Source organism: Acomys russatus, chromosome 16 (assembly GCF_903995435.1).
Source record: "Acomys russatus chromosome 16, mAcoRus1.1, whole genome shotgun sequence".
Classification (NCBI taxonomy): Eukaryota; Metazoa; Chordata; class Mammalia; order Rodentia; family Muridae; genus Acomys; species Acomys russatus.
In genome coordinates, this window is record NC_067152.1 from 4084676 (window position 1) to 4111168 (window position 26493).

General features: G+C 43.7%; 1 protein-coding gene and 1 non-coding gene across 2 annotated transcripts in view; both read right to left on the reverse strand.

The window, feature by feature from the left end:
* The window catches only part of Efcab5 (EF-hand calcium binding domain 5), a 129128-nt gene that overhangs the window by 43960 nt on the left and 58675 nt on the right, over nt 1-26493 (reverse strand). The window contains exons 8-12 of the mRNA XM_051158381.1: nt 23069-23224; nt 6079-6178; nt 2834-3847; nt 860-937; nt 664-756 (exon numbers count right to left, since the gene is read on the reverse strand). Of these exons, the coding sequence (XP_051014338.1) occupies nt 664-756; nt 860-937; nt 2834-3847; nt 6079-6178; nt 23069-23224 (1441 nt within the window). The remainder of the gene's footprint in view (nt 1-663; nt 757-859; nt 938-2833; nt 3848-6078; nt 6179-23068; nt 23225-26493) is intronic.
* Nucleotides 10030-10155, reverse strand: LOC127200891 (small nucleolar RNA SNORA17). The gene has a single exon (XR_007832111.1). It is a non-coding gene; the product is annotated as a small nucleolar RNA SNORA17 (small nucleolar RNA).

Consider the following 26493-nt stretch of genomic DNA (forward strand, 5'->3'; position numbering starts at 1 on the left):
TATGAGCTGTACTTGAAACAATCATAGCTAAACATGTGGCTTATCTGATAGCTAAGAGCTGTTCTTTCATCTGTCCAGTGGTTCTTTTCTTCATTAATATTTCATAAACAAGAAAGACTCTCACCTGTCTAGCATGCTTGGGTAGAGAAATAAATACTTAATTATTTTTTTTGAGTTCTAATATCTAATATCTGATTCCTTTCGTATGCTTGGATAATGCTTTTAAAGCAGTGTCAGAGCAATGCAATAGTTAACATAAAGTGTACCAATGTCAGAGATTTACATTTTAAATGCTCTAAGAGCATTCACCAAATGTAAGCCATCATCTAACTAAGAGCATTCGCCAAAAGTAAACCATCATCAATAGTAGAGATCACCACCACCAGCACACCTCTACCAACAGTTACATCGCTACCAGTAGCATACCACAACCAACAGTACAGGCCACCACCAGCAGCCGCAGATCACCACCAAGAGTACGTGTCACCACCAGTAGGAGATGTCACCGCCGATAGTGCATGTCTTGCTTAGATTTAGGTCTGTCAGTTTCCAGGGACAAAACAGTGTGAGGCTCTCAGTATGGTTTTCATGAGACGCGGCGGTAATCTACAGTCATGTGCTGGACTGTCCCCTGCTCTTCCTAGTTCCTCGGTTAACATGTACCTGTGAATCTGGTGTCACCACAGATTACTTTGGCCTGTTCCTCATCTTCAGATCTGACATGATTCATCTTCCAGTCAGAAAGCAAAAATTCACCTGTGAAGAACATTCCACAACACAACCTGTTTCATTTCATTTTTCACTATGTTTTCCCTCTGGAGTACAGAGAAAAGGAAGGTTGACTCAAGTGAGGTCTTACCTGACCATGGCTTTCCTTCTACGTGCTGGGGCTTTGGCTCACACGCTTTGTCTTTCTGAGAATCCTTTTTTGAACTTCCTAAGGGGAACAAAAGAAAAGGACAGGGCTGGTGTGGTGACTTAGTGGGTAAAGTGCTTGCTGTCAAAACCAAGGACCTGAATCTGAGCCCAAGGGTTCAGAAAACAACTGACGTCTTTAAGTACACACACACACACACACACACACACACACACACACACACACACACACACACAAAGGGTTGGGGGGACAGACAGACAGACAGACTCACACATAGAGAAGAAAAGAAAATTTTTATGGATTAGAAATAATGCCGGGCGCTGGTGGCACGCCTTTAATCCCAGCACTCGGGAGGGAGAGGCCAGCCTGGTCTATAAAGTGAGTCCAGGATAGCCAAGGCTACACAGAGAAACCCTGTCTTCAAAAACCAAAAAGAAAAAGAAAAGAAAAGAAAAGAGAATATAATTCACTGGACATTCTGAGCTTAACGACGAGACAAATTCCTTACATACACAACAGCCCAAAACCCAAGTCCTTCTTATACGGGTTTGTCGTAATCATAACAAAATCACTTAATACTTTTAATTGTTGAGAGAGGCACTATGGCAAAAGCTGCTTGTCTGGCTACACAGCCTGAGGTTATGTTTCCCAGGCTTTCTTACAGCTAACTGTTGCTAGACGTCCACATTCTAACCAGTGAGGTGAATGGTGAATACACACTGAAATTCAGGGGCCGGAGAGATGGCTGAGCCATTGAGAAGCACTAGTGCTTCTGTTCTTAGCTCCCATACAGTGGGTGTCTCACAGCCTTCCACAGGATCTAACGCCCTATTCTAGCCTCTGCGGAGACTGCACACGTGGTACAGGCATAGACAAGAAAAATACCCATACACATAAAATAAAAATTTAAAAATATTTAAAATTCAGAGTGTCTTCTATTCGAAATACAGCTTTTGGAAACCTTTCTAGGAAAAAAAAATATACAAAAATGAAAGGTGCAAATGCCTGTTTTTATTTGTTTGTTTTTCTGAGACAGGGTCTCTCTATGTAGCCTTGGCTGGCTTGGAACTCAGGCTGGCCTCCAACTTGTAGCAATCCACTTTTCTCTGCCTCCTCAGTGCAGAGATTAAAGGCATATGTCACTATGCCTGACACATTTTATTGTTGAAATGAAAGAAAAATTAAGTGACTTGCATTTAAAACAAGATGTTTCTGCCTTTTGAAAAATCTAATTGAAATCTAGGAGATGGTGGCTTATGCACTCAAGAGCAGGAGAGGTGGATCTCTGAGTTCAAGGCCAGCGTGGTCTACAGAGCAGTTACAGGACAGCCAAGGCTCACAGATAAACCCTGTCTCAAAAACAAAACAACAATAACAAAAGCAGTGAAAACATTGCTAGATTTCTTATTGATGGACTTTTGGTGCAAATGAAATTCTAGGAAAATTAATTAATAATAAGCATTCTGGTTTTCGTTTAATTCAGAGTTCAGTGTCTAGACTCAAGTGCTGAGCACCAAAATACATTTGCTGTTTATGTGACATGGTATACCAGCAGAGATTGTAACAAAGCGAGTCCAGGACAGCCAAGGCTACACAGAGAAACCCTGTCTCGAAAAACCAAAAAATAAAAAATAAATTAAAGAGATCGTAACTTAAATGAAGACTTTCTGAAAAGAGTTTTTAACAGCCAGTCCAGAAAACAGATTTTTAAATAAAATTATATAAAAAAAAAATCTGTAAAACAACAGCCAGGTGCAGTGGTGTAAGACTGTAATTCTAGGACTCGGGAGGTAGAGGCAGGCAGATCTCTGTGAGTTCGAGGCCAGTCTGGTCTACAAAGTGAGTTTAGGACAGCCAAGGCTACAACAGAGAAACCCTGTCTCGAAAAACAAACAAACAAACAACAACAAAACAAACATCTATAAAACAAATTATTTTATAGACCTAAATACCTACCTGGAAAGTGATCTTTTTTGCTGCTACCTAATGGACGATCCATTTTACTGGTTGTGGGAACTTCCTCATGCTGCTCAGACTCCACGGAGGCTCGCTCTTCGTTGACCACAGGCAAAGGCTTTCCTTGAGATTTCATTTTTTCTAATTCCGAGCTTTGGCTTTCTTCTAAGGCACCGCTTTCTTGTAATTGTGAAGCAGAGCTTGCGTTCTCTTCTTCTGTAATGGTATCTGTCTGCTGTCCTTGTCCCGACTCATCGTGGGGCTCTTTTGTGATGGACTCTTTATGTGGTAAGTATTCTGAACTTGACTTTCTGCGCCCTGATCCTTTGCGCTGACCCCTGGATCCTCTGCGCTGTCCTTGATCTGTCGCTGATCCTCTGCGAGACCCGGAATCTGCGGATGACCGTCTGCGTCGCTCTGTTGTTGAACCTCTGCGTTGCCCAGGTTCTGAAAGTGACCCCCTGTGTGATTCTTCATCTGTGACTGACCCTCTGGCTGATTCTGGTTCTGACACTGACTCTCTGTGTGAGTCTTGCCCTGTCGGGGCCTCTTGCTCTGCTGCGGAGCTTCTTCGGGACCCTTGCTCGCCAACTGACCCTCTGGCCTGCGTCTGCTCTGTGGCAATGGAGCTTCTTCGGGACCCTTGCTCGGCAACTGACCCTCTGGGAAATCTTGACTCTGCCAATGACCCTTTGCGTGACCCTTGTCCTGAAGTGGATGATCTGTGGGACCCTTTTCGCTGTCCCTGTGCTGTAAGTGACCCTCTGTGGGGTCTCTGTTCTCTGCCTGGCTCTGCCGCTGCGTCTAGTGATGGCTCTTGTTCTGTGCTAGTCTCTCTCTGTTGTTGTGGGAGATTTTGATCGTCTTTTTCTTGGAGATTGCCAGCAAGTTTCGTAGCAACTAAGACATTCATCTTTAAGAGCACCTCATCGAAGTCTTCGTAAATGTGCTTCTTTACATCCATGTCTCCCCAGAACTCAGCCAGCTCTATCTCCCCAAATTCGACAAACGGCCCTGATGCAGACAGCAAAAGATTTCTCTAAACAATTGATCTTACAGCACAGAATCAGAAGTATTGAATTAATGTAAAAAAAAAAAAAAAAAAAAAAAAAACCAGCATCGAGGGCAGTGATTATAACATAAGCTTATTACTTTAAAAATAAACGTCAAGCCAGGTATGGCGACGCACACCTTTGATCCCACTTGGGAGGCACTGGCAGGCATATTTCTGTGAGTTCGAGGCCAGCCTGCTCTAAAGAGTGAGGTCAGGACGGCCAAGGCTTTAATCCCAGCGCTCTGGAGGTGGAAACAGGTGGATCTCTGTGAGTTTGAATCTATCCTGATCAACTCAGCAAGGTCCATATATAAGGAGATTTTGTCTTAGACAACAACAAAACAAACAAAATATCAGATACCCTTTGCTGCAACTACACACGGAAGGGACCAGAAGATCTCTCACTACTGTGGATTAGTTATCAACTCTTCCCGAAAGGCGTGTTTTACAAAACAAACAGATCTCTTCTCTTGGAATGCTGCTTGGATTTCTAAAACAAATAAAATTTGCCCCTTACTGTTGTGTCCTGTTTCCACACAGTAAGCAGAGGGCAGAGGTAGGGAATGGAGCTGTCTTCTGTCTCAAACATTTTTTAAAAATGTTATGCCTGCTGCACCACGTGGATGACCTGAGTCTGACCTCTAGATCCCACTTAGAGGTAGAAGAGAATCAGCTCCACAAAGCGCTGTGTGGCATGGACCTGCCGCCACCCCTCCCCGCCCCAATAATAATGAATTGAAAATTCTACGTGATATGTTATAGAGCCAATAGCTAGCCTTATCAGCAGCAATCTCTCTCGTGCTTCGCTTTCCATTCCTTCCCTTTCCTTCAGCTCTTCTTCCATGACTCAGGTAGGTGTGTGCGTCTTTACGCTCAGGGCAGGCTGTGTGCTTAATAAAAAGTTCAGTTTCTAGAACTGAGGGAGAGAGGGAGGGGAAGATCGAGGAAAGAGGGAAGGGCTTTAGGGGAAGACTGGATAGTATTCACCAGGGTCACCCTGTTAAAAAGCTGCAGAATCTGCTGGGTGTGACCACACTGGCCCGTGATGCCAGCTTTCAGGTAAGGTGGGAGACTGAGGTTCCTGGGACTAACTGGGCGACATAGTGTGAGACCCAGTCTGAAAAGACATCCCCCTCAGATAAGATTCCATAAAATCCTGCAACTTTTGCCTGTCTCCATCCTCCCCAAAATACTTAATAATCAAGCTATAACACTGTGGCTCCTATGGTTTTCTGTTTATCATTCACAGATTTATTTATTTTTAGGTATCCAAGTAATGAGTCTACAAACAGAAATAAGACAAACCAGCCATTAAAAGACATTCTCTCGGCCGGGCGTGGTGGCGCATGCCTTTAATCCCAGCACTCGAGAGGCAGAGGCAGGCAGATCGCTTTGAGTTCAAGGCCAGCCTGGCCTACAAAGTGAGTTCAGGATAGCCAAGGCTACACAGAGAAACCCTGTCTTGGAAAAATAAAAAAAGCAAAACAAAACAAAAGACATTCTCTTAAAAAAAAAATAGGGCTGTAGGATGCTTCAGAGGTAAAGGAGCTTGCTGCCAACCAGAGCGGAGCATCTGAGTTGGATTTTTGTACCCACATGGTAGGAAAGAATTCAATGCTGTATTCTGACTTCCACAGGAATGCTATGGCTCGCCCTCCCCCCCCTCTTTCTCTCTCATAATAAGTAAGTAAATGTAAAAATTAAAAATCAACAACCCTGTAATCATATTTATTGATAAACATTTAGAAGAACATTTTAACATGTAAGCATACATGTATGTTTTATCATAAAAGCATGTCAGTAAAGCTGCTTGGGCAAAGGAATTATCTTCCATAGAAACCTTAGAGCTCTAAGTTGGAATTATAAATGGAATAACCATGCTTAACTTAATTTCCGAAACATTCAAATTATCACCAAAACCTTTCTCCATTGAAACACATTTAAAATTTGTTTCTAGTTGAGTTCTGATATGTCACAAGTTTGAATATTGCACTCTGGTTAAAAAACAAAAACAAAAAAAACCACACATCTAGTTGCCAGGAGGAGTGAATTGGTGGAATGTGAACAAGGAGACAGGCTACATGGCTGCCATGCTTAGGGAGAGGGTACCAAGAGGTCCCTGGGAGTAGAACGACCCTGTTGTACTCTGACGCCCAGCATCAGTACACTCGTACCCCTGAGTGACACTTACACTGTCTTGGGTTTCGGAGTAAACCCCTAGCGGTGTGTGAACTTTGGTCGTAGAATGCTTCCAGCAAGGATAATGTCCTCTGTCGATCCAAGACCTTCACCTACGCAGAAAGTTTGCAATCAGTGGCGGCAGCAGACTTAAACTTTTTATGTTGCTAGGTCATGACTTCCTGACTAGTCTACCATCCTGACCATCACCACCTCCGTCATCACTATGAAAACAAAAGCTATTGCGTCAAAACCAAGAAGCTGGGTCTTGCCTGCAGGCCATATGCAATTCGCCCATTTTGCTGCATGCTGAAATTCCTTGGGCCCAGTGGATATTTAACCATGATTTGTTGTGACTGGAATTGCTTGCTGAACTCAGTTCTTACCCAACATGACTTGTATATGTCTCATACAGTTGATTGCTCCTTACTTGTCCCTTCATGCACTATTTTGAGAAACTTTTAATTGCAGAAAAGCATAAAAAAGAAATGGTAAGGCCAATACCATCTGTGATCTTAGTAGCTAGAAATAACAATTGTTTAAAGTACATATGGGGGGTTGGGAGATGGCTTGGTTGGTGAAATGTTTGCCTCACAACCATAAGGACTTAGGCTTTGTCCCCAGAACCCACATAAAAAAGCTGGGTGTGGAGCAGCATGGTGGTGGCACACACCTGGGTCTTTGTGAGTTCAAGGCCAGCCTGGTCTACAGAGCAAGTTCAAGGCTGCACAGAGAAACCCTGTCTCAAAAAGACAAAACAGAACTCCAACCAAACAATTAAACAAAAACAAAAAACAAGAAGCTGTGTGGTGGTGAGTCTTTGCAATCTCAGCACTGGGAAGGTGGAGACAGGTGGACCCCTGGGGCTCTCTGGCCAGCCAGTCTAGTTGACTTGGCAAGTTCCAGGCCAAAGAGAGACTCCGTCTCAAAGAAACAACAACAACAAAAAAAGAACACTCAAGATTATCCTTTGATCTTTACATGTGCATGCCTAAAAAGCATGCACAAAAGCATATTAGATGGACAGAATGTATGTATCATTATTTATTTATTTTTGGTTTTTCGAGACAGGGGCTCTCTGTGTTAGCGTTGGCTGTCCTGGATTCCCTTTGTAGACCAGGCTGGCCTCGAACTCACGCTGATCCACCTGCCTCTGCCTTCTGGAGTGCTGGGATTAAAGGAGTGCACCACCACCGCCCAGCTTTCATTACTTAAACTGCCTTTTTAAAATGTGTTTTTGGAAGGGGGTTAAGGCAAGACCTTACTATGTAGTCCAGTACAGCCTGAGGTTTGGTAGGTAGCCCAGGCTGGCCTGGTAGGTAGCCTAGACTGGCCTGGGACTCAATACCCTCCTGCTTTGCCTTCCCAAGTTCTGGGACTACAGGTGTGCGCCATGATGTCTAACTTTCAAAGTGCTTTTGTTAACTTAACACTGGGATCTAACTTGTGTAGGTAAAGAAATAAATTTCATTCATTTTAGGGGCTGGAGAGATGGCTCAGCAGATAAGATCACTTGCTGCTTTTGCAGGGGACCCAGATTCAGTGCCCTGCGCCCAGATGGCAGCTCATCACTATCTATAGTTCCAGTTCCAGAGTATCAAACTCCCAGAATGCTCTAGGCATGTGTGGTAAGTTTACATAATGCAGACAAACCACTCACACATGTAAAGTAAAAACTAAATAAATCTTAAAGAAAAAAAGAATTAGATTTTATTCATGCTAACTGCTATATAGTATAATATGAAAACATTGTTATTTCTCAACATTCTTTTATTAATAGAAATTAGGTTGTTTCTAGAACTTTGAGAAAAATAGGCTTCAATGAGTAATTTTATATACACATCCTGTGTGAATTTAGAATCATTTTCCTTTTTGAAAAATATTTTTATTTTATTTTAATTTATGTGCATTGGTGTGAGGGTGTCAGATCTTGGAGTTACAGACAGTTGTGAGCTGCCATGTGGGTGCTGGGAATTGAACCCTGGTCCTTTAGAAGAGCAGGCAGTGCTCTTAACCACTGAGCCATCTCTCCAGCCAGAATTATTTTTCTAAAGTAAACATATGGAATCACTGTCAGGTTTTGCTTGTAAACTGGGTGTTTCTCACTCTCTTCTGAACTGTGGAACTAATAGCCAGCCTGATACCGAGTGAGCGGTAGAGGCGACCTTTTGTCTACCTCTGGGATGCAAGGGAACTGCAATGTCCACAGTTCCTGCCAGCCTGTCATCTAGCCACTGGTGGATAAATAAATCCAGAGCCAACAGGTAGAGGGCTTATGGCTACCTTAGGCTTCAGCTTGGCTTAGTCCCTGAAGATGACATGGCCTATGGCCTTCTCATCTGTCATCTGCCCATCTTCCTGTTCAACTCTGGACTGCAGCTTGACTCTAAAATCGCAGCCACAGAGCTTCTCCAGAAACTTCTGGCTGTCTGGCTGGTTCTTTATCTCATTCCCACAGACTCCTTTAATCCCTTGTAGTTATTCTGTGTGTGTGTGTGTGTGTGTGTGTGTGTGTGTATGTGTGTATGTGTGTGTGTGTGTATGTGTGTGTGTCTGTGTGTGTGTGTGTCTGTGTGTGTATGTGTGTGTGTGTGTGTGTGTGTGTGTGTGTGTGTGTAGTTTGTAGTGTTTGACATGAGAATTAGCATTAGCTATTAGGAGAGGAATAAATAATTTCATATTTGCCCCAGCCAGGGCTGTCAAGGAAAGCAGGAACATCTGCTGCTTCGGAAACTTCCATGCCTTGTGAATTTACTGTTATTCAACAAATTCCAACATTGTGGAAAGACATAAAGAAAGAAGAGAACAGAAGGGAGAGTCACCCATGCAAAATCAACTCCTCAACTTCTGCTTGCCAGGAATTCACAAATACAGAGTAAAAGAAAGGCATGGAAGAGATGGCTGACAAAGGAGAGGGATGTCCCTGTCTTTTCTGACCACAGGCAGCGATTTTCCAGGGATCCGGACATTCCATCTTGTCTCCTTTCGTGGCTCTTTCTTGTCATGGTGATTGTCAACTGCCACAGCACTGGTGGTGCTACTTAGCATGTTGATGTCCTTATGATGAAGCTATAGGTTGTTTGGTGTCTCTCTTGTACCATCTTAGGGCCAACCAATTTCTTCTTCTACCCTTCATATTTAAGATGTGCACTCATACCAGTTTTTGCACTTTTCATTTGCTAATTTTGCTTTTTTATTTTTGCTCTCAAGCCCTTTGGCTGGATCGCCAGCAACCCCACCCCTGCCCATACCTGCTACCAGGGCCAGATTTGCCCTGCTGCCCAGGTGAGGGGCAGGGCCCGCTATCCTAAGTGCTGCAGCAGGTGAGGGGCAGGGACAGCTCTCCTGCTGTCGTGACCCCAGGACCAGCTCCCTCATCTGCTGCAGGTGGCAAAGGGCAAGGGTTGAGGGAAGGGCATCTCTCTTCTGCACAAGTCACCACAGGGCAGACAAATGTTGGGACCAGCTCTCCTGCATTCATGCCCTCGAGGCTGGTTCACCTGTGCCCCCTTACTGTGCTGCCCAAGCAAGGTGCAGGGACTGCTCTCCAAAGGGCTGCAGTTAGTGAGGTGTAGGGACAGCTTCCCTGTTCACATGACTCCAGAGCCAGGCCTCCCACCTCTTGCAGGTGGTAAGGGGGTAGGGGGATGAGCGTATCTCCCACTGAAGACGAGTGGTAGGGCCAGCTTTCCCATGCTCCCATCTTCAGGGCTGCTCACCGGCAACTCCAGCAATGTGAGCTCTCCCAAATACTGCAGCTGACTAGGGTCAAGGTTAGCTCTCCTGCTCTCATGCCCCAGGGCCAGCTCTCCTTTAATGTCCAGCTGAGGGTTCTGCCGCACCAGGCCTGTGAGGATTCCCTGGTGAAGTTCTTCTAGTCCTGGGCTTGTTCCCCGTCCTCAGAGCCCATCTGGGCCTGTCTGCTGCCAGACTGATGGTTGTCTCAGGCTCACTTTTTTCAGGGAATGTTAGGCTACTAATCATCCAGGTGCCCACAGGTCAGAACACTGAGCATAGACACAGCCTCTCACCTCTTTGCCACCTACTGATGCACCTGTGACACAGCACCTGAAACACCTCTAAGGGAAGAGACAATGTCTTTTGATTGGACAGCATAGGATTATATATATATTTATATATATGAATTTTCCCCATATGTCTTTTCATTTGCATATATTAATTATACAGATAGTTTTTGCTATGAAATTTTAATATAGTCCTTTTCTAATTTCCAAACAATTCTCCCTGTACTTTTGTTAGAAAATATATAGTTGATATAATTATTGTGGTTAACTTTAAGTTTGTCATCTTGTTATTTGATTTTTTCTTTTTTCTTGTCTTTTAAACTTTTTTTAATGTTTTTTGAGATTTTTATATTAATTGCATCATTTTGTCCTTTCTTTTCCTCCCTCCAACTTTTCCAATGAACCTTCCTGTCACAGTTATTTTTATAAAATTGTGTTTGTTTCTTAGTTTCTCTCTTAACCCGGTCATTACACAAATAATTGAGTCTCTTTTATATTTATTTATAAGGCTTTACAACAGAATATTGAGCAGTCTAAGTCTGTTCTTGACTCTCTAGTTATTCTGACTCCATCTTTGCTAAAAATCTCAAAGTTACCTGCTTTTTAGTTCTTTCTTTGCTCCAGCTGAATCTTCACCTCCTCTGCACCTCTGTCTGTGGCTGAATTGCCTGCTTAATCCACTACTTCCTCTTCTAGCTCCTCTTCCCCTGGCTGGCAGGAAGTCCAGCCCTAGTCTCCCCTGCTCACCGATTGGCTGTAAGCTGTTTTATTGGCATACAACGGGACACTGGGGAGCAGTGTTTATACAACATTGAGACAGGAGGTTCTCAGAACAAGGCTTGCAACCAGACACGAGGGGTGCAGAAACCAGCATTTGAATTGTACAGTAACCCTATGCCTATACCTGCTCTGCTCTCTTTCAAGTTCATGTCCTCTCTTTTCTAATTACTGATATATACGTGTGTGTGTGTGTGTGTGTGTGTGTGTGTGTGTGTGTGTTTAATACTATGCCTCTTTTTGTAATTGCTGTAGCATTTATAGTATGTATCATTGATTTTTTTATTACTTAATTCATTCATATTACATCTCAATGGTTATCCCATCCCTTGTATCCTCCCATTCCTCCCTCCCTCCCACTTTCCCCTTACTCCCCTCCCCTATGACTGTGACTGAGGGGGACCTCCTCCCCCTTTATATGCTCATAGGGTATCAAGTCTCTTCTTGGTAGCCTGCTATCCTTCCTCTGAGTGCCACCAGGCCTCCCCATCCAGGGGACGTGGTCAAATATGGGGCACCAGAGTTCCTGTGAAAGTCAGTCCCCACTCTCCACTCAACTGTGAAATGTCCTGTCCATTGGCTAGATCTGGGTAGGGGTTCGATGTTTACTGCACATATTGTCCTTGTTTGGTGCCATAGTTTGAGCAGGACCCCTGGGCCCAGATCTGCCCATCATAATGTTTTTCTTGTAGGTTTCTAGGATCCTCTGGATCCTTCTATTTCCCCCATGGTCCATGCTTCTCTCACCTAGAGTCCCAGTAGGATGTCCTCACATCTATCCCACTTTCCTGGTGAAGACTTTCATGGGACATGCCCCTTGGGCTAGTGTCCAGTTATAAGTGAGTATATACCATTTGAGCCTTTCTGCTTCTGTGGAAGAGAATCATTGATTTTTAACAGTCTACTTTGAAATGATATTACAACTTCATGGCTAAGGCAAAACTGCTTTTCATCTTCTTCTACCCATCACTTTCACTGTACATTCCTCTCCTCCTCCTCCTCCTTGTTTGTTTGTGTTTTGATACAGGGCTTCTCTGGTTTTCAAACTTGCTCTGTAGACCAGGCTGACTTTGAACTCACAGCGATCCATCTGCCTCTGCCTCCCGAGTGCTGGGATTAAAGGCGTGTGCCACCACGCCTGGCTGTTTCTATATTTTAAAGATTAAAGACTCTCATGGACCCTCGGTTGGCCTTGCACTTATGTGCAACTGACAATGACCTTGAACTCCCGATCCTTCTGCCTCTAGCTCCCAAATACTGGGTTTACAGGCTTGTGCCAGCACACCTGGCTTTCTGTGGAGCTGGGGACTAACTACAGAACTTTGTGCACATTGGCAAGCATTTTATTAACTAGGCCACATCCCAAGCTGAGCCTCCTCCAGGTCTTCTTTGCAGTGCCCAATATACCTTATGTAGGAAAAATTAATTTCATATATAATATTTTAATCTTTATAAATTCTCTTTGGGACATGGGCGACCAAAACACAAACCTAGTTAGTTGATGGCACTGTGGCTTCCAGCTTCTGCTTACTATGTGGAAGAGCTTCATTCCCGAGTCACCAAGGCAAGGCTTATGATTTTTTTTTTAAATAGAATTCTCTCAGTATGCTTTCCTATTGAGATTTCATGTTATATTTATAGTGTGAATAACTTGAATTCAGTAAGGATCTTAGAAAAGACCTTTTTAAAAGGTCTTTTTAAAAGGTTTAAAACTGTTTAAAACTGTTAGTTTTATTTGTAGAGACCGGGTCTCATGCCTCTCTGGCTGGGCTTGAACTAGTTATGCTGTTGTTTTTAACAAAATCTCAATAGTTCAATTTTACCAATGAAGACCCAGGAGCCAGATGCTGGGGTGAAAGCCTGCTCAGAGAGGCAGAGAAAGCACCAGCTGACCTTCGACCTCAGTCGATGTCCCAGAAGGAATGTCCCCTCCTCTCACACCATCTCAGAACACCCCTTAAACCGAAAGCCCCTTCCTTTTACTTCCTGTGGGTCTTTCTACCCATCTTCCTGACTTCCTCGTACTCTCTGTGCTTTTTCCTTACTAATTCTATGTTCACTTCCCGTCGGCTGGCTGCTTGTTCCACCTCTTGACCTACGGTAGACTTTATTTAGTCTTGCTGACAACACTCAAGCAGAAAGCTTTTGGGTTAAAGGTGTGTGCTAGGGCTGAGCCACACCACAAATAGAAATAGGGTTTTGTTTGTTTGTTTGTTTGTTTCAGTAAACAACACAGTTTTGGGACTCACAGTGTGAGCAGATATCCTGCAACCCTATGCAGCTGAGGCTGGCCTTGAATTCCTGACCCTCTTCCTCCTTACCTCCCAATGCCCGGCCTTCCAGGTGAGGCACCGTGCACAGCTCAGAAGAGACTTTGGGGGCCTAGAAATGTGGGCGGTTGGTGGAATGTTTGCTTGGCATACTTGAAGCCTCGGATTGATCCCAGAGATCAGGAGTTCAGGGTCCCATGGTCACTTTGTTAATGGCATACACCTCATTAATGAGCTCTTTCATTTGCACACTCCATGAGAATGGTAGCTGCGCTCTTGTCAGTAGGAAGTTAGATTAGCTGCCTCCGCCTAAGAACCAAGTTCTAGTCCTCAACAGCCTTAGTCTTCACTTCCATTCTGTTCTTAAAGGCTTCCTTTGTTTTGTTGTTGTTGTCTTTTGGATTTGTTTTGTTTTGTTGTTGTTTTTTTTTTTTTTTCCGAGACAGGATTTCTCTGTGTAGCCTTGGTTGTCCTGGATTCACTTTGTAGTCCAGGCTGGCCTCAAATTCACAGAGATCTGCCTGCCTCTGCCCCCACCCTCACCCCCAAATGCTGGAATCACAAGCATGTATCACTGAGTCACCGTGCCTTTGCTTGTTTGTCTGTTTTTTTTTTTTTTTAAATATTTTTATTACTTTTAATTGTGTATATATGAGGGAAGGGGTATGTTCATGAGTGCAGTCCCCATGGAGGCCAGAAGAGGGTTTTAGATCTTCTTGGAGCTGGAGAGATGGGTCATTATGAGCCACCTGATGTAGGTGCTGAGACTTGAACTCAGGTCCTCTGCAAGAGCAATACGTGCTCCTAACCTCTGACTCCTGTGTGTTTGTTTTTGAGACACAGTCTCTCTACATAGCACTGGAACTCATCCTATGCACCAGGCTGGCCTTGAACTCACATAGGATTAAAGGCGTGTGTCACCATGCCTGGCTTAGTTTTCTTTCTGGCAGCTTTCTTACTTTCAACAGTGTGGTTTACTCATTTTTTTTTTTTTTTTTTTTTTTATTCTGAGAGTGCTAGGGTTCTTCGCTGATACTGTTACCATCTCCAATTCCAAAGATCTTCTGCCTGTTACTCCTTGCCTTCTTGTCACAGATTCTGAAGAGAGGTTCTCCACAGAGCAGCCCCTCCCTCAGCTCAGCTTCCTGGGAAAGCTGGTTCAGATTGCTTAGGCAGATATGACGGAGCAGCTGACTTCTTTTCCAAGCCTGCCGTTCCCATCTCACTTCTCTGCATAGTAAGTACGTCATGGTGGCTTATCAACAGTTGCTTCTCTGCGAGTTTGAGGACCCTGATTTCTGGAGCTACTCAACTTCGCTCTATTCCACTGTCGTTTTTCTTTTCTCCCAAGTACTCCTAGAGATTTCCCAAACAGAATCTTACAAATCTTCTGGGATGTCTGGAAGGAGGCACATAGGCAGCGCTGGGCAGGATTTTGCACCCGGGAAAACTTGAAGACCGGATTCCTTGACCTTACTTACTGTACAGCAAATTTAGTTTTCTCGACAGTAACCAGAACTGAGAGTCTGGGTCTTTCTAGAGGCCAACACATGATCTCTGCTTCTCCTTCAGCCTCCACAGCCAACATATTATCTTTCTTAAAGCATTTCTTGAGCAGATAAGCATTCCTAAAACAGCTCTCCCTGTCGGAGAGTTCTACAAGAGTAGTCCTGCCACATAGAGTTTTTACTCACTAAAGCTGTTATCTTTATGGGATAAAAAGTCTGGAATAGCTCAGTTGTTTGACGTGGGGTGTGCGTGTGTGTGTGTGTAAAATGTTTATTTAAATAGATATATCTAGATTGTTTCACAAAGACACAACAGCTATTAACTTTCACTAGGAGTGTTTGGGAAGATGTTTTCTCTCTATTGTTGACCATATAGAGAGTCTAGGAATTTCGTGTTGTGCTCTTTGTCCATTTTTCTTTAGGGGCTTATATGGTGTCCCACCATTAGGAAAAGGAGCATCCTGCTTGGTGCCAGTCATGGTACTTGTTGACTCTGTGGCATATAAACAACATGTTGCTTGCCCGTTCAAAGTTTTGTTATGGTTCTTTCTTTCTATACCCTTGGCTCCTGACAAAAACCTGGGTATCTTTCTAGAGCTATTCTCAGAACCCCCTTCACAGCCGGTCATTGGCTGTTAGGGATAACGGAAAGTGCTCTCAGGCCCATCTGCGGAGACTGCCTTCTGCTGTCTTGAAATCTCCCCACGGTGCCGCCTACTTGGACTTTCCAAATATTTATAATGTTACCTTCAGCCTCCAACTCTGACTAGGGCCAAAGAATGGAGAATCAGGTACCAACCTACTGTAGAAGCCCAGACAATCTCCAAGCTTTAGTTACAAAGTCTCCAACGGCCTCCTCCTGCCAGCTAGCCCCAGTCTCCTGGTGAGACACAAACTGCTTTGATACTGTTTTTTGATACTATTATTTGTTCTTCCTTGCTCTTTGGTTCTCTAGTCTTTTTCAAGAACCCAGCATTTTTAGCTACTGCTAAAAAAAGATATTATTCATAAATTCAAGTGTCTTCTGTATTCTAGATTCTACCTTCTTTCCAAGATCCCCACATGACTGTTTAATGACGGGAAGAAAAACAAGGAACACAAACAAATCTCTTCTCATTTCTCCAAATACTATCCTACCATGTTGACCATGGCATTGGAACTGCAGCTAAATTAATTGGCCAACAGACACTAGCTGCCTTCTAGGCATCTTAGCAGGAAATAAAAATCATGACACCAGAATAACCCAGCAAATTCTGTCAAAGAGGTACTGTTTGGGGACAGTGCTGGAAAGACAAACAGGCATTGCAGATTTTACAGACTAAATTCCTGAGTTAAATTAGCATGGATCTAAGAAACTAACCGTCAATGTGTTAGGTCCTTTTTGAGAATTACTACTTCTCTTAGCTGGTTGTGGTGATTCATACCTGTAAAACCAGCACACAGGGAGTGGAGGTGAGAGGGTTGCAAGTTCAAGGCCTGCTATGGCTGCATAACAAATTGCATGGTCGTGTCTGGTGTCATACGTGTTCTTTAAAGTGGCTATAAAGCTGAGCATGGTGGTACACACCTTCGATCCCATCACTCAAAGAGGCAGAGGGAGGCATATGTCTGAGTCTAAGACCAGCCTGGTCTACAGAATGAGTTTAAAGACATCCATGGCTACATAGACAAACCAGTCTTGGAAAAATCCATAAACAAACAAACAAATGAATGAATGAATAAATGTGGCTATAGGGCCTAGCAAGATGGTTCAGTGGGTTAAAACGTTTGTTACCAAGGCTGCCAACTTGAGCGCAATGCCTGGGACCTGCACAGTGGGAGGAGGAGATGACTTCTGTAAACTGACCCCTGACCTCTACATGTTCACCAAGGCATGTTCATGCACACTTATATAATCCATCACAGACACAGAAATTAAAACATGCCTTAAGAAAAAAATAATAGACTCATTTGTTAGAAGTACATCACAAAAGACACTGACTGTATCACACAGCATCTCTTTAATGACTACCTTCAGGAGATCTCTTTGGTTCTATTTCTACCCCCAATCTGTTCTGCACCTACCTCGGTCTCTCCCTCTGTCTGTCTCTATCTCTCTTTTGTGTCTGCAGCTACCTACGCATGCATGTGGAGGCCAGAGGTCAATGTAGTCTTTTTCAATAGGATCTCTCAGTGGCCTGGAACTCTCTGAGTAGACTAGGCTGGCTGGCCAGAACAACCCCCGACCCCCCTGTGCTATCTCTGCTTGCCCAGCACTGGGATTTTAAGCACGTGACACCATACTTAGCCTTGTCTGTTTGTTTGTTTTGTTTTGAGACAGGGTTTCTCTGTGTAGCCCTAGCCATCCTGGAATTCACTCTGTAGACCAGGCTGGCCTCGAACTCAGAGATTCACCTGTCCCTGCCTCCCGAGTGCCGGGATTAAAGGCGTGCGTGGCCACCGCCTGGCTTATGCTTGGCTTTTTACGTGGATTCTGAGGGTTAAACTCAGATTCTTACGCTTATACAGCGGATGCTTTCACTAACCCTGCTAACTTCTCCAGCGCCTTCCATGCTTTTCTTAGGAATAACTTATAGTTCTCTTAGGGAAAAAAAAATGGCCATGAGTATGCTTTGTTAGCTGTACGTCTCCCCACCCCATTCACACTCACTAGCAGAAAGCTTAGGTTCAAACTTGCAGATAACTGTGCCACATATTTAGGCGGCTGTGGCTAAACTATGGTTCCATTCAGCGTCCTCTCCCGCCTGGTCCCCTCCGCTCCCGGAGTGTTATCTATTCTTGTGAATATCCTTCCAGTGCTCACATTAGCTAAAGGGGATCCCAGGACATGAAGGCTATGACATCGGCCTGTGTCTTCTTTGTGTGGACATGCAGAGAGAAGAAGAAGAAAGACCCACAGGTCCCTGTCAGTTCTGCAGCATTTTCCCAGAAGCACTTTGAGAGGTGGATGACAAAGTCTGACAAAGGTGCATGAAGTACAGGTGGCCAGGGAGTGAAGGATTATGGACTAGCTCGAGGAAACAAGAAGGAAAAAGATCTAACATGAATCCAGAGACAACCGTTTGGATGTTTCTTGATGTGTTTTGATTCCTGTGCTAAGATCAGATCTTAAAAACAGTGGCATCGGGCTGGAGAGATGGCTCAGTGGTTAAGGGCGCCACCTGCTCCCCCAAAGGTCCTGAGTTCAAGTCCCAGCAACCACATGGTGGTTCACAACCATCTGTAATGTGATGTGGTGCCCTCTTCTGGCCTACAGGTGCACATGCAGAAAGAACACTCTATACATAATAATAAATAAATAAATATTAAAAAAAAAAAAACAGCGGCATCTCTATTGGTGATGTGGGACAAACAGTGTTCAGGTGACAGCGAGAAGCAGCCGCCTGTCACTCAGATCGTGGGACTGAATAAGTACGGGAAGCAAGTTCCTGACCATAATTCTGAAAGTGCAATGGTTTGCGTGGGAAAGGCCTCCATGTGCTCATCTGCTTGAAGGCTTGGTGCATAGGGAGTGGCACGATTGGGAGCTGTGGCCTTGTTAGAGTAGGTGTGACCCTGTTGGAGGAAGTGCGTCACTGTGGAGGAGGACTTTGCGGTCTCAGATGCTCAAGCCAGGCCTAGTGTGGCACACAGTCTCCTTCTGCTGCCTGCAGATCAAGACGTAGGACTCTCAGCTCCTTCTCCAGCGCCGTTTCTGCCTGCACACTGCCATGTGCCCCACCATGATGATAGTGAGCTAGAGACTTCCTGAAACTGTAAGCCAGCCCCTTATAAGAGTTGCCTTAGGGAATGGTGGTGCACGCCTTTAATCCTAGCACTCAGAAGGCAGAGGCAGGTAGATCTCTCTGAGTTCAAGGCCAGCCTGGTCTACAGAGTGAGTCCAGGACAGCCAAGGCTACACAGAGAAATCCTGTCTCGAAAAACCAAAAAAAAAAAAAAAAAGAGTTGTCTTAGTCATGGTGTTTCTTCACAGCAATAGAGACCCTAAGACATAAAGAAAGTCTGATGGCACAAAACATCCCACAGAAATTTCCAGAAAAACGCAGTAGAGGAGGAGAATAAGGAGGCAAGGAGAGGAATAAAAATCTCTTTCCTTGTGAATGCCTTGAGTAGGGACATACTCTTTCTTTTCTTTTCTTTCTTTCTTTCTTTCTTTCTTTCTTTCTTTCTTCTTTCTTGATTTTTGAGACAGGGTCTCGCCTATGTAGTCTGGCTGGCCTGATAATCTCTGTGTAGACAGGCTGGTCTTTAATCCACAGAGCTCTGTCTGCCTCTGCCTCCTGAGTGCTCATGGTCAAGGCATATGCCACCACACCCAGCTTTGACACATCTCTTATTTGAATTCTGTCACTTAAATTATAAAATGCCATCAAGGCGTTAGTGGTTTCCATGAAGTGGCCACTGGCGTCTGGACACCTTGGAGCTACACAAGTTGTACATAATAACATTTCAAAATGGAAAGATGGAGGCTAGAGACACGGCGCAGAGGTTAAGAGCATGAATTAGTTATTTTTCTGTTGCTGTGATAAAACACCTTGACAAAGCTACTTATAGGGGAGTTGACTTGGGCTTATGTTCCAGGGATTAGAATCCATAACGGTGGGGACAGCATGGTAGCAGGTGGTAGGCACGACAGTTGGTAGTTTTGCCGAGAGTTCATGAAACTGAGAGTTCTCACCTCAGTAGCCTGTGAATCAGAGAGATCAGACTGGGAGAAAGTGAAGCTTTTTACCTCAAAGCCCACCCCAGACACACTTCCTGCAGCAAGGCAGCACCTCCTAAGTCCCGCCAAACAGCGCCACCGACTGCAATCAAGCATTCAAACGCCCAACTTCAAATCCATCTTTCTTGTTCAGAACAACACAGAACACTTGTTGCTCTTGCAGACGACTTGGGTTCGGTTCCCAGCACCCCCATGGTGCCTCACAACTTCCTGTAACTTCAATTGGAGAAATTCCAGTGCCCTTTTCTGGCCTCCCTGGGCACTGCATACATGTGGTGCACATACACACATGTAGGCAAAAGAAGTATACATATAGAATGAAATACATCTTTAAAATAAATTAAGTTAATCCACATACATAGGGACACTTGATTTTTAACAAAGAAGCCAAATCTATTCAATGGAAAATGGTAGCATCTTCAACAAATGGTGCTGGTCTAACTGGATGTCTACATGTAGAAAAATGCAAGTAGACTCATATTTATCACCATGCACAAAACTTAAGTCCAAGTGGATTAAAGACCTCAACATAAAACCAGAGACATGAAATCTGTTAGAAGAAAAAGTAGAAAAGAGGTTGGAAATCATTGGCATAGGAGACAACTTCCTGACCAGAACACCAACAGCCCAGGCTTTAAAGTCAACAGTTAATAAATGGGACCTCATGAGGCTGAGAAGCTTCTGTAAGGCAGCAGACACTGTCAACAGAACAAAGCGACAGCCTACAGACTGGGAAAAGATCTTCACCAACCCTACTTCTGACAAAGGTCTAATATCCAAAATATATAAAGAACTCAAGAAATTAAACACCACCAAACCCAATAACCCAGTTAAGAAATGGGGTTCAGAATTAAACAGATTTTTCAACAGAGGAATATCAAATGGCTGAGAAACACTTAAAGAAATGCTCAACATCCTTAGTCATCAGAAAAACGCAAATCAAAATGACTCTGAGGTTCCATCTTACACCCATCAGAATGGCTAAGATTAAAAACTCAAGTGACAGCACACGCTGGCAAGGATGTGGAGAAAGGGGAACACTCCTTCATTGTTGATGAGAGTGCAAGCTTGTACAACTACTTTGAAAATCAATCTGGTGCTTCCTCAGAAAACAGACTAGGGCTACCACAAGACCCAGCTATTCCACTCCTTGGAATGTACCCAGAAGATTCTCCACCACACAACAAGGACATATGCTCAACCATGTTCATAGCAGCCTTATTCATAATAACCAGAAGCTGGAAACAACCTAACTGTCCCTCAGTCGAAAAATGGATAAAGAAACTGTGGTACATTTACACTATGGAATACTACTCAGCTGTTAAAAAGAAGAAAATCCTGAAATTTGTGGGCAAATGGATGGAACTAGAAAGGATCATACTGAGTGAATTAACCCAGACCCAGAAAGATTCACATGGTATATACTCACTTATAATTGGACACTAGCCCAAAAGGGATGTCCCATGAAAGTCCTCACTTAGCAGGAGATTAGGATTGATGTGGAGACCTTCTATTAGGACTCTAGATGAGAGAAGTATGGGAGAATGGGGAAACAAAAGGATCCAGAGGGTTCTAGAAACCTACAAGAAGAACATCATGACAGGTGGATCTGGACGCAGGGAGATTCTGCTCAAACTACTGCACCAACCAAGGACAATACATGCAGTAAACATTGAACCCTTACTCGGACCTAGCCAATGGACAGGACATTCTCCATAGTTTTGTGGAGAGCTGACTCTGACATGAACTCTGGTGCCCCATATTTGACCACTTCCCCTTGATGGGGAGGCCTGGTGGCACTCAGAGAAAGAGTAGGAATGTTACCAAGATGAGACGATAGGCTGTGACCATATGCTGGGGGAGGAGGTCCCCTTCTGTCACAGACCTAGAGGAGGGGAATAGGGTGAAAGAGGGGGGGAGGGAGGAATGGGAGGATACAAGTAAGGGGATAACAAATGAGATATAATCCAAATAAATTAATAAAATAAGAAAGAAAGAAAGTAAATAGAAAGGTATTTTGTGTTCTTACACCACAGTTTGCTTTTTGTATAAGAAAGCACCCGAAACTGGTTTTGGCATTTTATTTTCAATTTGTAAGGTGTGTGAGGTCAACATTAACTGTATATATCTAAGCTTTGTAAAGAGAACAAAATAAATCTAATCAGGGTCCTGACGCTCTTTCCTGTGGCTCAGGGGATGCCCCGAGAGGCTGGACCTACTGACGCTGCAGTGGACATCCATTTAGCTTTGAGTTGTCTTGGGTTTTATACAGTAACATGGCATTCTGTGGCAACTCTTAGTGTGAAAAAGGTGGGATCGTCTCAGTCCAGTCTGTACAAGGTCCTCGGTTGGTGTTTCAGTCTCAATAGGCCCCTCTGGGCCTGGTTAGTTGCCTCCATTGGTCTTTTTGTGAGGCTCCTGTCACCTCCAGGTCCTTTTCTTCTTACCCACACTTTTCCACAAGGCTCCCTATGTGTCATCCAATGTTTGGCTGTAAGTTTCAGCATCTGTTTTGAGGTACTGTTGTGTGGAGCCTCAAGATGTAGCTGATGGGCAGCTCAGGCTCTATGTAGGTCCCTCAGTAAGGGGAGCAGGGGCTCTCTCTGACATGGACTCTCTTGCCAGCTTTTCAATTACTTCCCCCAGGCAGGAGCACCTTACCAGGCCACAGGGGAAGAGGGCATGCTCAGTCCTGATATGACTTGATGAGCTGGGGTTGATGGGAAGGGGGCTCCCCTTTTCTGAGAAATAAGGGAGGGGGAGGAGGTAAGAGGGAGAGAGCGTGGAACTGGGAGGTGAAGAGAGATGGGGCTATGACCAAAATACAATATGAATAAACAAACAAATACATAAATAAGAAAAAGGGGGGGATGATGGTCAGTGGATACAAGAATAGGATTTATTTTAGTTATATTCAGTACATTTCGAATGGCTTATTTATTTTCAAACTAAACCCCCTCATCATCAGCAAAGCCAAGAACTACTGGTTCAACAAAAGTAGAACCTTGTGACCTAAAACGTAATTGGCAATGCTCTGCTGCTTCTTTCATGTTTATAGTGTTGGAATATTTTGTGAAGTTAAACAGTATTACATTAAAAAATCGTCTATGGAGCATGGGGATACAAGTCAGCAACCATGAGGCTTATTAAATATATTTAAGTTAAATCTGTATCAACTATTGCAAGTCCGTTGGACACCCCGGCTCACACCTCTCCTCCTGAAACTCATTCTTAGAAACACTTCTGAATATATAAATTGTCTCTTAGATCTAGCATGAGGGTCTGGCTACGCGCACTGGCAGCTCAGTGGTGAGGACCACAGTTTAGATCCCAGCACCCAAACAGAGTCACAAATGCCCATCACTCCAGCCCCAAGGGCTCGAAACCCTCTCTGGCCTCTGTTTGCAATTGTATGCACAAGAGAGAGATTTAGAGCAAGTTAAAAATGCTAAAAAGCAATGCCACTCAAGGTGTGGCAAGGGTGGGCCCATTCGACAATAAGAAGAGTACAAACAAAAGTTCTCTAAGATTTGAGAGAGTGGCTGGTAAGTCAGATCTGAATCTGATGGTTTAAAAATGAGGATTGTACTCTCTGCATTTCTTTTCCTCTTAGTAATCAATTTCATGATCAATTGGTGGGTAGTGGGCTGGTCCCTCACAACGAGTTGTGTGAGAAGTCGACTCTTAGTGTCTTACCTACCTTCCCAGTGTCACAATGTAGGAAGAGTTCAGCAAACATCTGTCTCCTCATATCGGCTTTTATTATCTCCCGGAATTCTTCTGCGCGGTGGCAAAGGTGTTTAAGGAGTTCCTCAAAAATATCGCTTTTCAAGTCTGCAATGTGTGAAGAAATGTACTGCAGAAAAAAAAGTAGGATAAAAATGGCTTAAAACTGTGCTCTTTATTTGGATTTTCCCAATGGCTTTCAATCCATGTATATAAATGACATCAGCTGTAAAATATTTCCACATTTTTTGCTTAGCATGCCAAGTATTTTCATGTGCGTGACACTCTGTGGGCTTGTCTTAGTTCCTTTTCTATTGCTGTGAAGAGACACCATGAAACTAAACTGAAAGGGAGAGCAGAGACAGCCTTGATGTTCTCAAAGTCCCTCTCTGGCCCTTGGATCGCATCTTCAGCCCCACCAAGATGGCTTCTAGCTCTTGTAACTAATATGTACTTAGCATGCATGTGAAAAGTTCCAATTTAGTAATTTGCTACTGAAAATTAGACACTTGTTTAAAATGGAATGTGTTTTTACATATTCATTAGCACCATTTAAACTTTTTCCTTCAATTTTATTTTTATTTTATGTATGTGAATGTTTTGCCTGCATGTGTGTCTGCGACCACATGGGTGCCTAGTGCCCTTGGAGGTCAGAAGAGGGCATCAGATCTCCTGGAATTGGAGTTACAGACAGTTGTGAGCCACCATGTGGAAGTTTGGGATCAAACATGGGTCTTCTGCAAGGTCAGAAAGAGCCCTTAACCACTGAGCCATATCTCTAACCCAACATGAGCACACATTTAAAGGTGACTGTCCCTCGTTAATATCATGTAGGTACATTTAGAGTGTAGCAGGTAGCAGACACGTTTGGGGCTGGAGAGATGGCTCAGCATTTAACTGCATTTGCTTAAACATGAGGAGCAGAGTTCGAATCCCAGCATCCAGTCAGGTAGATCACAAATACCTCAACACTAGTTCCAAGGGATCTGACGTCTGAGGGAACCCACACACGTGGGAACCCACACACCAGCAGATATACAATACACTTCTTTAAAAAAGATATATTTGTAGCCACGTGAATATATTATAAACTATTACTCCACTTGCAAAAAAAAAAAAAAAGGTTGCTTGTTTGTTTTGGAGGCAGGGTCTCACCTTCAGCCTGGCCTCAGACTGCAATGTAAGACAAGAGCTGCCTTAAGCTTCTGAACCTCCTGCCTCCAGTTCTTGACTGCTGGCTCACGCTAGGCTGGGGCATGGTGGGCAACCGTTCTATCAATGGAACTACATCCCTAGCCCTCAGTTGTCATTTTCCTTGATGGATTAATAAGCACAGTTAAGGTCTTATCTAACACCCAGAGAAACAGATAGTACCAGGGCTAACTTTTTTTAAATTAATTTTTTTATTAATTTATTCTTGTTACATCTCAATGGTTAGCTCATCCCTTGTATCCTCCCATTCTTCCCTCCCTCCCATTTTCCCCTTATTCCCCTCCCCTATGACTGTTCCTGAGGGGGATTACCTCCCCCTGTATATGCTCATAGGGTATCAAGTCTCTTCTTGGTAACCTGCTGTCCTTCCTCTGAGGGCCACCAGGTCTCCCCCTCCAGGGGACATGGTCAAATGTGAGGCACCAGAGTACCAGGGTTAACTTTTTATATGGGTTCAAAGCCTAGTTTCCATGATTTTTCACTGGCAAAATGGGTATCACAGTAGTGGCTAAGTCAGAGGGCCATGGTGAGGCCACGGGAATGTAAACACAGTGTGCACAGATTCTGGGCACTCCGGGTAACAACTTTATAGCCACTTTTCTTATCGAATCAGACCGTCCTCTTAGGAGAGATGGATGAGGTCAGTGATTTCCAAAGTGTGGTCCCTACACCAAAAGCATTGCCTGAGAATGTGATGGCAGTAGTTTGGAGCTCTGCCCCTGGCTTACTGCGTCGGAAACCCCAGGGTTGACATCAGTTTGTGTTTTAACAAGCCCTATAGGTTTGCTGAAGTTTGAGAGCCACTGAGCGGGATGGTGGAGGGTGACTGGTGCTAATTAGTTCAGTATCCTCAGATCTCATTCTTTAGATGGATGACTTTTTTGCTTGATTAGTAGGCATTTTCTAAATTACTTATATTGTCAAAATATTACACAATTGGCATTTTTATATTGTGGATCAATCCTTTAGTGTTAAAAATATTGGCTCATGATAAAAAGGTCATCCTATGTTCTATTTAGCTTTGGGGAATTAATGCTAAAGCCATTTGAATCTTTTTGGGCATGGGGTTTTTATTGAATCAAGGATTAGTTAAAACTGTCCTCTGAACGTTCAGCTCTCTGGACTTACAATCTGTGGGTTTTCTGAGTGAGCATACTCTGATACATGCCCTTGTATCACATAATTACAAATTCAATTCTAAATACAGCAATGACAGAAAATTGACCAGGGCTTATACGAACAGAAGAAAAGTGAAAATACATGGGAGCCATTGTGTCATTATATCCTTGCAAAGAATGAATCAAAATAACTCTTTAGGTTATTTTAAGACTTAATGATCTTCACTGTATTTATTTAATTTATTTTTTGTTTTTTGAGTCAGAATTTCTCTGTGTATCCTTGGTCCTGGACTCAATTTGTAGACCAGGCTGGCCTCTGCTTCCGAAGTGCTGGGATCGAAGGCATGTGCCAACACCACTCAGCCTAGCTGAGGTGTTAACTTCCAAATTGTATCTGTAAGTCTTGGTAGTTCACAAGGAGTCTGCAAACAAGGAACGCAGAGTACACAAATACAGAATGTATTGGTGACCTAGCGCTGAGGAAGTGCTATGTTTGCGTAGACGTTGGGCAGAAAACTAGCTTTCCCGTCTTAGAGCGGGAATTTAAGCAAGAAGCAGTATTGAGGATTGGGGATACAGCTTGGTGGTGGAACTTTCATTCAGCCTGTACAAGGATATGGGTTTGATCCCAAAGGCCAAGCACACAAAGGCAATTGTTGTCAATTATACACTTAGCTGTGCAGTAGTACTCTTGAATTCTTCTGACTTTTCAAAACTCTGTCTAGCAAATGAATTAAACAAAGGCCTCATTTAATGCCCAGTATTAATAAAAAGTAGTACTAAAACATATACTTTGCCCTTATTAGTGAGCTATGACAGGCAACGTCACGGACGACGCTGTTTTTTCCCCCAGATCCCTGTTGGCCGAATCCTTTGTATCTCAGAATATGACTGTATTCAGAGATAGGCTTTTAAGATTGTGATCAAATTAGAAGAGGGCCTTTAGCTGTGGGCCCTGATCAAGCAGGACTTGTATGAAAAAGAAATCTGGACAGACAGAGCTGGAAGGATATGTGAGGGAACGAAGGGAAAAATAGTCATCTTCAAAGTAAGGAGACCGAGCATCACA